At 37.0% G+C, this 16,600-nt stretch overlaps 1 protein-coding gene across 1 annotated transcript in view; it reads left to right on the forward strand.

Moving 5' to 3' along the window:
- FGD6 (FYVE, RhoGEF and PH domain containing 6) overlaps positions 1-16,600 on the forward strand; it is a 98,896-nt gene that overhangs the window by 54,641 nt on the left and 27,655 nt on the right. The window contains 2 exon segments of the mRNA XM_006914602.3: positions 591-747; positions 2,681-2,768. Of these exon segments, the coding sequence (XP_006914664.1) occupies positions 591-747; positions 2,681-2,768 (245 nt within the window).

Genomic DNA, 16,600 nt, shown 5'->3' on the forward strand with positions numbered 1-16,600 from the left:
ATGTAAAATAGGATGATGTGCTAGGGAATGGATTGGGTGGCCAAGGAATGCTCTCTAAGAAGGCTGAGCATTTAAAATGACATCTGAACAAAAAAGGACTAGCCTGGGTCCCATATTTCCAGGTATGTGGAAGCATTAGTCAAAGTTTCAAAAGTGGTAATGGACTCTGTATATCAAAAGAATATGATGAAGGCCAGTGTTGCGGGAGAGTAATGAGAAGGGGAATGAAGAGTCAAATGGGACTGAAAGGTAGGAGCAGTGGCACCTGTGGGTCTTTATAAGTCCAGGAAAGGAATTAATTTTTCTGCTAAGTGCCAAGGAGGCCATTGGAAGTCACATGATACGATATACATTTTTAGACTCTGGCTGCACAGAAGGATGAGATAGTGGAAGCAAGGAGACCATCTTGCTGACAGAATCCAGACAAGATATGATGGTGGCAATGGAAATGGTGAAGAGTAGGCATTTTGAGATATGTTTCACAAGAAAAAGGAAAAAGATGACTTGGGTAGGGACTCTGCTTATTGGCTATGTCTTGGATACATTAATGACTGTTTTTATATTTTTGTATATCTCTTCTCTATCCTTAGGACGGAACAACAAAGAATTGCTGATATCTTTGTAAAGAAAGGTCCATATCTAAAAATGTATTCCACATACATCAAAGAGTTTGATAAGAATATAGCTTTGTTGGATGAGCAGTGCAAGAAAAACCCAGGTTTTGCTGCTGTTGTTAGAGAATTTGAGGTATTTTGCTTCTATCTAATGTTGAACTTTTTTGGGGGGTGGAGAGCAAGGATTGCTTTTAAAACTTTAATAATTTGCTGTTATTGAAAATAAACCTTGCAAACAAAAAGATATTAAAATATAATCCCTTCAAAATCAAAGAGGGAATTGAATAAATGAGTGAGAACTCTGTCCATAAGATTTAATTTTGAAAATAATTGCACCTCGAAATATTTTAATGGGTCTCTTTTTATTTGTGGTAAAATACACATAAAATAAAATTTAATGATCTTAACCATTTTTAAGTGTACGTGTAGTAGTTTAAAGTACATTCACTTTGTTATGCAACCAATCTCCCTGTTTTCATCATGCAAAACTGAAACTTTGCCCATTAAACAACTAGCTCCCCATTCTCCGCTTCCCCCAGCCCCTGGCATGCACCATTCTACTGTGTCTCCAAATTTGACTACTCTAGGGAACATTTATTTTTAACTCAACCTTTCTCTTTATTCTTCTAACAACTAATCTGTAATCATAGATGGGAAATATAATTTGTTTCTCTTTAGATAAATGACACAGTTTTAGTGTCAAAGAAAAATGAATAACATGTTTATTGCCAAAACTTTGTGTTTGACTCAGAGCTATGAGAGTACAAGCCTGATATGATTCAAGATGATATAATGCATCTTTAAAAAATATTATTTTTTAACTAATATTTTACTTAAGTCCTCTCCCCCACTTTTGAGTAAAAGGTTGGTTACTATATATTTTAATGATTATTTGTTTTGAAACGAAAAATATCTGAATTCTAGTCACACAAAACTAGGATAGCTTTAGACATATTAAGGTAGTGCTGATTTCTAATTTGTACAGTAGACAAATAATTAAACTTTAAAATTGTAGTCTTTTTTTTCTTCTTCATCTCTCTGCTGATGTCTTCACGCTATTAAGAAAGGAAATGTGAAATATATAGTTGTAGAACTGATAATTGACCCAGTTTTCATCAGTGTCCAAGGAGTTGTTCTGTTGCCTTGGCAGCAGAAAAAACAAGACAGGAAATTTAGCTGCCTTGGTTAATGATGATCACATGATAGATGTTTTCTTAACATCTATCATCATCTTAATTTCATAATTATTCTGGTACCAGCCCCTGGAGTGTAAGAAGTGCAGGACATCTTAGCATGAGGGACATTTTCATTTGGCCATTTTAATGCTACCTCACAGGAAATTCCTGTGATGGAGAATGGGGTGAGGCTCAAGAATGGGCAGACGTGTCTTGTACATACTAAAAAGAGCTTTAAAGGCAGAATCAAATGTCCTTGTGGTCAAGACAGAATGGTTCCAGATCAAATGTTCCTATATACACTGTGATTTGGGCTTTGTCTTTTATAGCCAATAAACTGAGGAAGAATTTTACATTCTGCAGGCTTATTAGGGAAGGGATGCTTAGCAAGGCTGCTTTACAGGTTATCTTTAATTCTCCCTACTATCATCTGTTATCATTATGAATATATTGATAGGCTCTGACTATTACTTGAATCCAATTCCTAGTAGTTTTATTTCTGCCACCTTATTTTGGAGACCATGCACGTCTTTCTTGGTTGAAGGGTTTGTTTATGAATGCTCGTCCAAGTGGCCGGCAGCTGCTGAGTAGGATGGGCGCTAATTGGTCTAGAATGCAGACTGCAGCTGCCAACCTCTGTGAGCAGGCCATGAACAAGTTTTCCCAATGAGTCAGTGATTTGAGAGATCTACCTGTAGGAGGGGGTGGGCTACATGGTGAATCAGCATAGTTTCACTCTCAGCATCGCAGCTGTGTCTTAAAAGGAGCATCTCCAAGAGTCTCCTTCCAGAGCTGCTGGCTATTTAAAGTTTGGCTCCCCGGGCACCTGAATCTGCATCCCTTGCTTCTTAGAAAAACTCTGTGTTTACACTGAATGCCTTTTTCTTTCAGACGAGCCCTCGATGTGCTAATCTGGCTCTCAAGCATTACCTGCTTAAGCCGGTTCAGAGGATCCCCCAGTACAAGCTGCTGCTGACAGGTGGGCGTCTCTGCCAGTTTACTTCTCTTTTTCTGTCAGTCCAGTAACACCTTTACCTAAAATATGGAATCGTAGATTGCTTAGAATGTTGCATATACGCTACCTGAACTCCTTTTAGTTCTCTGATCATCCCTGTGTGCATGCTCTGCTCTGGGCATTCATACATGTTAATTCCTTTTGCTCAGAGCTTCTTTTACCATCCCAACCCCACAATCCTGCCTCATTTTGCCTGATTAATATTAACCCCAAGAAGGTAACTTTCCCAGCCACTCAAGAATGAGGTTTAGAGGGTCACTGTACATCAACTGTCATGGCCCTGGTCACTTCAGAGGGTTTTAATAAGGATTGATTAATGAGCTATGTGATTAGAATAGTGCTTTGTTCACAGTGTGTTCTAAATAAGTACTAGCTGCTATTAGTAGTAGTTGCAGTGTCCTTATCAGCATCCTGATGTCTGGTCATTATTGTCTGTGTCTTCTACCTGACTGTGGGCTTCAAAATTACAGGGCTGTGTCTGTCTAGTTTCCACTGTAATGGTAAAAGGAAAAAAAGGAAATAAATTTTTAAAAAGCTTTGATTTGAGTGGAGTCACATATTTTGCTTAGGACTTTATATTCATTGGCTTTTTAAATCTTCACCATAGCCATGCATATATCATGATATTTACACAGATGAAATAACAGGCTTTTGGAGATTAAGTGGTTTGGCATCACAAAAGAGCTGATATAGTCTCAGTACCAAGCATAGTATCCAACACATACTACTTGGCTCCCTGGAGTATTTGCCGAAATGTATTGGATGTGCAGTGAGTTAGTATACATACATAACATGCATTAAGAATTTGGTTAAAATGGGCAAGAACATTGAAATGCCAATTCACAATTCTAAATTTAATTCGTTTTAATTTTATGTAAATAGATTTTAAGGTACTTCGTTCCTATTAGTGTTCTTAAGAAATGGTGTGCATGCTTTTATCCTTAACTTAGTCACTGTCTCTTAAACCAAGAGCCATATTGAATGAAGTAAGTGAATCCTGGAAAGCCAGGGTTTCCTGATTTCCTTTTAGGCAAAGTCTTCATGCCTTCCAAGCTTTCCTACCAAGCTTGCCTACTGAAAGACAAGCCGCTGATGAAGAAGGCCTGCTCTTCAGCCCCAGGACTGGCTACCCGAGGTGTTTCTTTAATTTGAATTTCTAACTGTGAATCAGGCACTAGATTTCTCTCTAGAATGACATAAGGCAAAGCAAATAATATGAGGATGTCCTGTCCATCTGTACTTTTTTCCCTCTGCATTTGGCTGAGATTTAGAATACACAGGACAAAAGGAAGAACCCATCAATGTGTCGTGTTTTTGCTAGATAAATTCAATGCTGTATCATAAATGAGCTATTGACTGGCTTAAGCTATTTCTACAGCTGTCAAATGAAGTACTGTTTTTAGTGGCAAAAGACAACTATGGTTTTAAAAGCGATGATTTTGTGATAAGGATGGAGCAAGATTCTGAAATTTTCATATAAACTTTTTTCCCCACACTATGATTTAAGTAAAAAAGTTAGATATTTATTTAAGTTAGGTTTCATGCTGAATTTGATTTTAATTGATTAATAGTGAAATGGCAAAACCAAGTTTTAAAAAAATCTTTTTAAAAAGAACATTTTTTATAACCAATATAATGTGAATTTAGGATTAGTTTTAGTTTTGAGCTATCTCTAGTTTAATTTTAAAGCCATTTCTCCCTTAAATTGGAATATCTTCATTATTTAAATAATGTACAATACTTTACATATAGTAAATACTCAGTGATTATGGATTCGTTGAAGGGTAAAAGTGATAAATGGCTTGTTTAAAGTCAAAGCCAGGACTAAAGTTAGAGAAAGAACATAGACTTCATAGAGAAATAACATAGATTTCATAGTCTTTGTCCTATGCCTTTACTTCCATTGATTCAAATTTTCCCTCCAAGCCTGACCTGAAGTCCTCCATTCCCTTTGAAGACATCTCTAATTACTCCAGTTTTTCTTACCCTTATTATCAGTGCAATGTGACTTAGTAAATATTTATATGATGCCTTGTGAATGTGCTAATATTTGAATGATTTGAATATTGATTCCTTAATTTGATTATAGACTTTATGAGGTAAAGGAGTGAGTCTTTTAGTAATAATTTATTGTATCCTGGTATATCTGGGTCAGTTTTGGATACTTTGAAAGCTGTTCAGGAAATAATTTCAGTTGGTTTTAAGCTTGGTTCAAAACATCCCTTTAACCAAAATATCTTTAGCCTAAAGGACAACAATAATATAGAGAATTTAGATATTCTTTTCTCCTAAATGAAAGACACATCCAGAGAGGTGAAATATCCTTACCCGAGACAACACAATTAGTATTAGTTGAAGCACCTATGGTCATAATAATCCTAAGGAAATATATGAGTTGGCACTAAGGGTTGGTTTTATTTGTATTTAAAATTCTGATTTCCAATACTCATCTTTTGTGGTGTTCTAATTGCTCTCTACTTTTGCAAGATATTTCTACTGTTGCTATCGAAGTGCTCTTGTCTATGCACTTACATTTTTTTAGAAATTGGATTTTAAGTCTTAAGTTTGCATCTATTCAAACATGTTATTTAACTGGGTCCTCATCCTTGGATAAAAAACTCAGTGATTTATCCTTGGAACAACCTTGTGAGGTAAGTACTTTTATTTCCCTTGTGGAATTTGGAATAAATCCAAGTTCAGAGAATATACTGGAGCAGAGATGGGGAATGAGACTATGTGACAACTCCTGACAACTTTGATTTATTAATGAGTTGTCATTAATAAATTCAGGCAGAGAAAGGGAAGGATTCTTGCCTGACTTGGTGTGGGTAGATTTGTGCCTGCTTGGTTTCTTGGGAGGGGAAGATTGAGAAATTGCAGAGATGAAGCAGATAGGATAGTTTCTTTTGGAATCCTTTCTTAAAGAAAGGTGAGTGGAAATTCCCAGGTTCAGCCGTCCTGGCCCTACTATTCAAACAACCATCCCATTGTCTTGCATGTGTTCTTTAGGACATAATTGGGGTTTTTTATTGGGTATTTTACTTAGGCTGTCTCTTCCTTCATTGTAGTAAAAAACTTCCAATTAAATTCTTGGTAGTTTTTTTTTTTTTTTTAAGTCAGCTCAAAATACAATCGAAGAATCATGAAATGCTTAAGATTAGAATTCTAAAAGCAAAAAAGTAAAATTGATTTTTAAAATTTAGGCAGGAAAACTTGTAAATTTTACCTTTATATTGGCTATTCAAGGTCAGTCGATCTAGCCAGATCTTTAAAATATGTGGGACCCAGAACCTATTTGGAGTTAGGAGAAGTGGGAATCCTGGGGCAGCAGTGAGGAAGCAATGAAAGAAAACAGACAGATACTGCTATAGGAGAAGCATTAATTTTTACCACTGCTTCTTTCCTTCCTCCTCATCTCTTTAGGGTAAAGACTGTTTCTAATATCCTAACTCAGCGTCTGGCTTAGATCTTGGCACATAATAGGGACTCAATAAACCAAAAGGCTTAGGGAAATAAATGTTCCTTTTTATAAGATTAAGAAGCCCTCCTAGGCAGTGGTGCCAGTGGATATTTGATGAATGGATGGATGGATCGATCAATTAATTGCTTTTAAGAGTAAAAAATAATCTTCCAGTTACCCAGGCACAAAGTCATGGAAAGACTCTGGGGTGCTTCCCTGTCCTCAGTTTTCCTCCCTGACTGGGTTTCCTGTGCCTGTGCTTCCTACTCTTTTCCATTTCCCTTCTTACGCTCCAGGCCAGACCTTTCTACACTCACATCAAACCCTGGCATTATCTCCGTACTGGTCATGCTACCTCTTACCACTCCCCCAGGTAGCCTGATACATCATTACTTTAGTTCTCACCCAAAACACCATAAAGGAAAAAACACTCCTGTGTCTTCCATTTTTCTCACTCCATACTATCTATCTGGAGACAGTGTCAGAGCCTACAGATTAAGGGCGAAGTCCCACAGGACTGCCTCTTTTTTCCAAACTTCAGATGCCAATGGCAAGTTTCAGGTTGTCACTTGTATTTCTGACCAAGCAACTATAAATCAAGGTTCCCTTGACCCCTCCCTCCTTGGGTTCGATAGTTTGCTAGAATGGCTCTTGGAACTCAGGGAAACACTTATTTACATTTAAGAGTTTATTATAAAAGCGTGTGATTAAGGATACAGATAAACATCCAGATGGAAGAGATGCGTGGGGTGGGGTGCAGGGAAGGTTTCAAACTTCCACGCCCTCTCCAGGCACATCACTCTCCCAGCACCTCCTCATGTTCAGCAACCTGGAAGTTCACCAAACCCTGTACTTTGGGATTTTTATGGAGGCTTCATCATTCGGGCATGGTCCATCATTAATTCCACTTCTACCTCCTCTTCCCTTCCTGTAGGATGGAGAATAGGACTGAAAGTTCCAAGCTTCTAATCATGGCTTGGTCTTCTTTCTGATGACCAGCCTCATCTAGGAGCCATTCAAGAGCCCACTAAGAGTCACTTCTTAAGACCAGAAGACATGACTATTATCTAGGAAAATCCAAGGGATTTAGGAGCTCTGTGTCAGAACTAGAATCAAAGACCTAATATTAGAAAAAAGATGCTCTCAGGGCTCTTATCACTTAGAAAATTGCAAGCGTTTTAGGAGCTCTGTGCCAGGAATAGAGACCTATATATATTTCACAGACATACTTTTATTCTGCTTATTAGAAATATTGCAAATGTGCTTATCCTACCATAACTATGGATACATGTCATTCATTATACATTTGTCCAAGTCCATAGATTGTACAACACCAGGAGTGAACCCTAATGTAAACTATGGATTTGGGGTGATTATGATGTGCCAGTGTAAGCTATGTACCATTCTGGTTGGATATGTTTATGATGGGGGAGGCAAGTCCTATTTTAGAAAAACAAATAAAAAAATTTACTTATCCACAGTATAAAGACTGCAGTATATAACCCCGAATTGCCCACACCTTATTTTCCTTTCCTCTAGCTGCAGTGAGTTTCTTACTCTCTCCTGATACCTTTCCTTCAAGGCCAGATATTTTCCTCTGTCAATCAATCACTAACTCACTCATCAAGTATTTACATGGGCTGGCACTGAGCTGGACGCCTGTATACCCTGGCAGATAACACAGCTGGAGTCCCTTGTCCGTATGGAGCTTACAGTCCTCTTTGGGGCTATACCCAATCACTCAGGCTCCCACCACACTCTTCTCAATTCCTAAAAGTTATATTGATCTTGTCACTTGTTTGAGTATATTCTGAGGACTCGTTTTTGTAAGGGTCACTTCTTTTTTTGAAGGGATCTTTCGTGCCTATTAAAACTATATAAGTATTATAAATAAAAAAAAATAAAGTCCCTGTTTGTCTTCTACCATCCAGATATGACTATCATATATCTTCTTAGATTTTTTTGTCTGTTATATGTGGTATAAATTTTTTCAATGAAAAACCTTTTATTTGTGGAAAGTGACTACGTTGGTGTTGGAACAGATTGAATCAGTGAGGATCACAGAGGAAAAAATATAATGAAAAATATAATTTAAAAATTCCTCTGAAATATCTTTTTCACTTATATATTTAGAAAAAAAAACAGTTCGCTCAACTTTGATTAAATTTGGATCAGGTAGTTTCTTTGATCTTGTTCAAAATATTTATGTTATAAGTGACTTTACCAACATGTTATATTACTTTTCCAGTAATCTGCCCTTAGTCTGAGATGGTATTAACTCCCTCTGGGTTTTAGAAATCCAGGATTTCCCATGTTGGCAGAAAATATGATATTAAAAACATCTGTTCTAGTGTTCTGAAGTTATAAATTTGAGATATGATTAGGCTAATAAGCAGATTTATAAAAAGATCAGAATCAACTTAATGCATGACATTTAAAAAAAACTTAGTGAAAAACAAACTTCTGCTTGGCAAGTATTTGTTTTAAAACCCAGGGCTAATTGTTTACATCAAAGGTCATTCTAACACTTTCTAGGGCAGAACTTTATGAAAGGTGGGGTTACCCTGGACACCAGCCAAAGCATTTAGTTTCTGAGGAACCCAAAGACCCTGATGTAAAGCAGTTTCCATCCATGTGACATAGGAGGGTGAGATATTCAGGATTCTCATTATAATTAGCTCAGCCCTTGTTCTGTTGCAATTCATTTTTAATTATAGTTGTGAACAAGGCATTTTGAGAGATGCTGTTTAATAAATTGTATCCATGAAATATTTTGATACTATAGAAAGACTTAAGGGTATAAGAGGTATGCACATTTTATCTGCCTGTTCTATTAAATTATAGTTTTTTAAATGTAATCTCACTTTCTCTGTAGAGCAGGGGTTCTTAACCTTTTCTGTGCCTGGATCCCTTTGGCAATCTGCTGAAGCCTATGGATCTCTTCTCAGAATAATTTTTTTAACAATTTTTTTTTCAATTACAGTTAGAATACAATATTATATTAGTTTCAGGTCTATAACATGGCAATTAGACATTTATATATTGTACAAAGTGATCACCCCAATAAATCTAGTACCCATCTGACAACACAGTTATTACAGTATTATTGACTATATTCCTTAAGCTGTACTTTACATGCCCATGACTGTTTTGTAACTACCAATTTGTACTTTAATCCCTTCCCCTTTGTCATCCATCCCCTCAACCCTCTTCCATCTGACAACCACCAAAATGTTCTCTGTATCTATGAGTTTGTTTCTATTTTGCTCATTTGTTTATTTTGTTCTTTAGATTCCACAGGTAAGTGAAATCATATGGCATATGTCTGTCTTTGTCTGACTTACTCCACTCAACACAATACCCTCTAAGTCCATCCATGTTATTGCAGAGGGCAAGATTTCATTCTTTTTTATGTCTGAGTAATATTCCATTGTATATATGTACCACTTCTTTATCCATTCATCTATCGATGGACACCCAGTTTCCCTCCATATCTCGGCTATTGTAAATAATGCTGCAAGGAAATAGGGATACCCACATACCTTCGAAGTAGTGTTTTGGGTTTGTTCAGGTAAATACCCAGAAGTGGGATTACTGGGTCCTTCTTTGTCTCTTATTATAGCCTTTCTTTTAAAGTCTGTTTTGTCTGGTATAAGTATTACTACCCTAGCTTTTTTTGTCATCATTTTCATTTTCATGAAATATCTTTTTCCATCCTTTTACTTTCAGTCTGAGTATCTTTTAATCTGAAGTGAGTTTCTTGTAGGCAGCATATGTAAAAGTCTTATTTCTTATCCATTCAGCCATCCTATCTTTTGATTGGAGCATTTAATTCATTTACTTTTAAAATAATTGTTGATGGGTACATTTTATTATTCATATTTCTAATCTTTTTCTTCTTCTTCTTAAAGAAATCCCTCTAACATTTTTTATAATACTGGTTTGGTATTGATGAACTCCTTTAGCTTTTTCTTGTCTGGAAAGGTCTTTATCTGTCCTTTGTTTCTGAATGATAGCTTTGCAGGGTAGAGTAATCTTGGTTGTAGGAACTTGCTTTTCATCACTTCGATCATCTCATGCCTATCCCTTTTGGCCTTCAAAGTTTCTGTTGAGTAATTACCTGACCGTCTTATGGGAGCACTCTCGTAGGTAACTAGATGCTTTTCTCTTGCTGCTTTTAACATTCCCTCTTTGTCTTTAACCTTTGGTATTTAAATTACGATGTGTCTTTGTGTGAGCCTGTTTGGGTTCATCTTGTTTGGAACTCTGCACTTCCTGGACTTGTATGTTTATTTCCTTCATCAGGTTAGGGAAGTTTTCTGTCATTATTTCTTCAAATATGTTCTCAATTTCTTGCTCTCTCTCTTCTCCTTCTCCTATCATATGAATTTTGGTTTACTGACGTTGTCCCGGAGGCCCTTAAATTATCCTCATTTTTTTGGACTCCTGTTTCTTGTTGCTATTCTTATTGGGTGTTTTCTGCTACCTTATCTTCTAAATTGCTGTTTTGGTCCTCTGCTTCATTTAATCTACTGTTGATTCCCTCTAATGTGTTCTTTTTTACAGAACTGTCTGGTTCTTTTTTATGTTTTCTGTCTTTTTGTTAACATTATCACTGAGTTCATCTTCTCTTCCCCTAAGTTTATTGAGCATCCTTATAACAAGTGTTTTGAACTTTACATCTAATCGATTACTTGTCTCCATTTTGTTTAGTTCTTTTTCTGGAACTTTATTCTTTCATTTGAGACATGTTTCTTTGTCTTCCCATTTCAGCTGCCTCCCTTTATTTGTTCCTATGTATTAAGTAGGGCTAGGGCTCCTACGTTTCCTGGTCTTAGTAGCATGGCCTTATGTAGTAGGTGCCCTTTGAGGCCCAGTGGCACAGTCTTCCCTGGTAACCTGAGCCAGGTGCACCAGGTATGTCCCTTGTATGGGTTTTGTGTGCCCTCCTGTTATGGTTGAATCTTGATTGCTATTTGCATGTCAGTGGGAGGGATTGACCCTCAGGCTGATTGGTTGTGAGGATTGGCCACTGAGGGGCTGACCCTATGGAGTAGGGTTCTCTTTAGCAGGGCTCTGGTGCTTGCCTAGTCTGCCCTTTGGGTGCATCATCTTTGATGCAGTCCCAGGTGGTACTGCCTTGTCTGCAGCTGGCCACTGGCATGCTGGCCCAGGGCTTCCTGGGAGGGGACCCACCACAGGCCAAGTTCTGCTGCAGCCTGCGCCCTTTCTGGAGTCACCTGGCAAGAGTCACCAAGCAGTCTGCAGGTGGCTGCCACCTGTGCCGGGCTTGGGGCTCCTCAGCAAGAGGTACAAGGCATACTGAGGCCAGGTGCTGCTTGTTTGAGTTTTGGAAACCTTTGAGAGATTTTAAGAAAGTCCACAGCATGAACAAAGACAGGCCGTTTGTATGGAAAAGCCACTGGAAGCAACTTGGTAGACCTACAAGTTAGGTGGGGCAGTGTCTCAGGGAATCACTAATGTTAGCCAGGTTGATGGGAACTCAGATATGGTGACACTTGCCTCTGCGTTCTGGGAGGTGTGAGGGTTCAACAAAGGAACAATGACCTCTGCCAGCACTTCTGTCTAGGAGAAAACTTCCCCTCCAGCCCTTGCCCGTATGTCCCTTGCACCTTTCGAGCTGCTGACCCAGTGCTGGAGCTCAGAGTGAGTGAGTTTGTTAGCAAGTGAGTCTGTACTTAGGCCCCTTAGAAATATCTGCACTCAGCCAGTCTCCACTGGTTTTCACAGCCAGAAGTTGTGAGAATTTCTCTTTCTGGCACTGAAACTCGGGCTGGACAGCCCTGTGTGTGACTGGGACCCCTTGCTCTTTTGGGGGGACCTCTATAGCTGAGATATCCTTTCACATTCTCAACTGCTACACGCAGGTATGAGACCAGCCCCATTACACCTCACCCATCCTACCAGTCTTGAGGTGGCTTCTTCTGTATGTCTCCAGTTGTAGGACTTCTGTTCAACTATACTTTAGGAGACTCCCGATGATGGCTGTTCTGTAGTTTAGTAGTAATTTTGATTGTGGTTGTGAGAGGAGGAAAACACAGAGTTTACCTAATCCTCCATCTTGACTAGAAGCCCCAGAATAATTTTTTAACTTACAGAATAAAATATATAAGATTAAGAGGAAACCAGTTGAGCTGAAATGCAGTTATTAAAATAGTTTTGAATTGTGACATAGTAATACATGTGCTTTTATAGTACTATATTAAATAAGACCTAGTGGTGGATCTAATAACTGCCCTGATTTCGAAGTTGTAAGAGTAAACTGGTAATGTGATACAAAAATTATGTGATTTCTATGGTGACACAGTCACTGGTGTCATTGATAAAATTGTGGTTTGTTGCCTACATTCATAAGTGAAGGAAGTTCTGTATTTCACTTAGAGTTTAGTGAAAATATTTGTTTTTGCCCTTCCTAGGTTGCAGATCCTCTGAATTCTGCCTTCATAGACATTACTGTGAAGTCATTCTTTTACCAATTCTGTGTAAATTTGATGCAGATTCCCTACAAGGAGCCAAATGCCTCTATTGCTTGGATTTGCCTTGTCATAGCTCTGATAAGCTGACTCTTGTTAAAGAGTTTCTTTCTCAATGTTTCTCGGAATCATGGGCTCATAGCAGGAACTGTTCCGGTTGGGGAAAACACTGAAATGTGCTCAAACTTGAATTCACTTTGGTGTTTACATTTGCTTTATTCTTCACTTGGCTATTTTGGGGGGTAGTAAAATATACTTATCTCATTAAACCTAAATTGCTCTTTGTTGATAATTAGCACAATGGGGACCAAATATGGGTAAGAGCTTCTTTAAGTGGGGCTTGACGATGCCAGGGCTGTTTCTGTACATCTGAGACTCTCACTTGATAAACTAGCAGCCTTAATGATTGGAAAATGTGTCCACAAAGAAAAGCATTTGTCTCAACCAAGTCAAAATAATAGACGTTTACTTTTGTTGGGAGATTTTCTATGGCTTTGACACTTTAAGGTCATTTCGGATATGCTTTGCTAGTCTGTCCTGCTAAAAAGAGACTGCAGGGAGATTCTGTCCATTGTAAGATCTACTCCAAAATTTTGCCATAGGATGAGCTTAGTGTCAGGTGGTGTGTGAGTCCTTTTGGTATGCCACCTCAGGACCAGATTTACCAAAGTCTAGGATAGACCAGGGCTGCTTCATATGGTCATACCCCGCATAAGGGCTCCCTGCTGAGGTCCAGTGTAGCTCACACTTTACTCACCATATTGTGTGCCCCAATGAGGGGCTGCATCAGCCCAGGAGAAGTGGCCTTTTCTAATTCATAGACAGGCAGGCGTTGCCTGCTTTCCAAGCCATGAATCTGTGAGCCTGAGACTCATGAAAGGTTACTTTTTCTAACTTAGATAAGCACCATACCTACAAGAGGCAATCTTGGGCCACATATTCAGACCAGAATCGAACTAATCAAGGAACAGGAGAATTGGAACAGGAGCCAGAGCACTTTTAATTTGTCAGACCCTCAGATATCTCAAATGCTTAGTAGAATGTGAAGCAAGGAAAGTGGTAACCCTAATCAGAATGTCCATGATAAATTCAGGAAACATTTATTGAATATGCATCAGACATTGTTCTAGGTGCTGGGTTTATAAGAATAATTAATTCAGGTTCCTCGTTCTCATGAAGCCCACAATTTAGCATTTGTGCCTAAAACGATACTTAACACTATAGAACCATTAACTTAGCTTTTAACATATTGCCAATGCTCTATATTCTCAGTAAGGTTAACTTAAAATTTTGGAGTTTTATCAGTATCTATCAAAATGATTTTGTATATTAGAATAAATAGAATATTAAAGAATATTCTGGGAGGGAAATATCAGTTAATTCATATTCTAAAACTTCAATAATTAAAGATACACAAAACCATTGCAAGCATAAACTATTGATTAAAAAGTAATAATAGTTATTCTATCATTGGAGCAGGAAGGTACTAGAAATAGACCTTATTGTTTATAAGAATCTAATATGTGACAAATAGGAAGTATATGACAATAGAAAAAGAAAGGATTGTTTATTGTATAACCTGTTAAAATTTGAAAAATTAAGATTCATACATCAATGGATACGCTAAGTAAAATCAAAACTAAATATGCATAGGCAGAGCACAGAGGCTTCTTAGGGTAGTGAAAATACTTTGATATCATAGTGATGGATACATGTCTTTATATATTTGTCCAAACCCATAGAATGTACAACACCAAGAGTAAGCCCTAATGTAATTATGGACTTTGGATGATAATGATATGTCAATGTAGGTTAGTAAGGAATGTTGATAATGGGGGAGGCTGTGCATGTGTGGAAGCAGGAGATACATGAAAAATCTCTGTACCTTCCCCTGAGTTTTGCTGTGAATGTAAAATCACTCTAAAAAAATGGCTTTATTATTAAAAAACCTAAATATAAATCTTTAAACTATAGGAAAACCAGGAAAAAATAAATGTAGTTATTTGTTAAAACTTTGAAGGTACCAAGAGGAGGAGAGATGATCTTCTAAGCCTAGAAAAATAAAGAAATTATAAAGGAAAATATTGACAGTTTTCAACTATTCTAATTAATGAAAGCATTATAAAGATTTAAAATGTCATTAAAATGAAAGGATAAATAGTACATCAGAAAATATATTAAAAAATAATAAATATGAAAAAATTATTATTTCACTAAGAGTGTTAAAACTCATAGGTATCTGGACTAAAAATTTGAAAAAAATCACTCAGTAAAAGTATACATAATAAATACACAGTAGCATGTCTAATATGTTCTGGATCAAAAATTAAAACAAGTTATCAGTTCACCCTACTACTTAGCAGTAAAAACTACAATGCACAAAACTGGCAATCATTTACTAAAACTAGTATTTTTATATATTTACATCGTTACTTTAAATTTGTATATCCTTTTAGGAAAGGTTTCTCATGATATATATCAAGTACTTAAAAAAAAAAAAACTTTTCTCTTGATCCCAAGGAAATAATCTAAAGTATGGAAAAAGACAGATACATCGAGATAGTAGATCAATGTTAGTTGTCATAAAAATGATCACACAATTTATTATTCAAATCCGTTGCCTTTCAAGAGTGCAGGGAACACTATTTATAGTTATGCCTGAATAACAGGTATACAACAGAGTCATTACTAGCAAATTAGGATGTATGGCCATCTATTTAAGGCAACCAAAACAAGACAATTTAAAAAAGCATTCGGAGTCTAAGTACCTAAGTACCCTATGAGGTATCCCTATGATGGCTTGTTATTCAGCTGCTCCTATGGAAAAAAGAAATGTATGGGCTAGAATGCTCTAAATAGGCTATAAAATCTTATATTATTAAAATTAAGTAAAATCAAGCATTTACAAAACAGGACATACTTTATGTTATTTTAAAGAGGTGTTCATGGTTTAAGTTTTCTCCATTATTTAATCTTCCCAATTTCCTATATTGCATCTTAGAATTTTTTTAAAAATATGCTTCATGGTACTTTAAATGAGAATCACTCATTTTTCAGTGTGATTCAGCCTACTTATTTTATGTACGAGATTACTGATACATAGAAATACATGGTCAAAGTCACATGCCTCTGCTAGACATAGGTGGAGTAAGAGAGTAAGACTCATCTTCTCACTCCTAACAATGGCTCTTGACCACTTCACCAAGCTGCCTTGAAGATGGCAGCAGTATGTCTTACAGCTTGACATATGGTCTTATTTTTGATATTTAAAATAATGAGTACTTTGTTTCAAAAGTCAGGATAATTTTAGGTTGTTTTTCTTTTATTTTAAGCTTCGGTAAACAGGCTTATTAATTAGACTTATTTTTCTTTGGATCCCATAATTCTGTATGTGATGCTGATATCATTGCACATTTAGGGAGGCAAGAAGAAATTGATACAAAGCAAGATGTCCTCAAATTCAAAACACTTGACTTTGGAACATTACCTGTCCTATATGCTCATTTCCTCTGTTCTCTGCCATCACTGTTTCTCAGCATACAGTCAAGGAATTTGACTGGGTGTTTTTGAGTCAGAAAGTCCCAGATTCCCACAGATGACTCATTTTGAGTAAAGGTTAACTGTACTTCTGAATAGTTTTCTGCTTTAATTATTCGTCGATTGTGTAATGAGAGGTTACAGTAGGCTTACTAGGAGCTCATATAGAAAACTTAGACCTCTAACAAGATACAGTATTTGTTGGGTATGCATTCTTTCAGTCTGGGCCTCATATGTGAGAACAAAGTTAACTTGCATGTCCTTGGAGGCTGCACATGGTGATTATGGGGGTCAATTAACTTTTA

Source organism: Pteropus alecto, unplaced genomic scaffold, assembly GCF_000325575.1.
Source record: "Pteropus alecto unplaced genomic scaffold, ASM32557v1 scaffold94, whole genome shotgun sequence".
NCBI classification, from domain to species: Eukaryota; Metazoa; Chordata; class Mammalia; order Chiroptera; family Pteropodidae; genus Pteropus; species Pteropus alecto.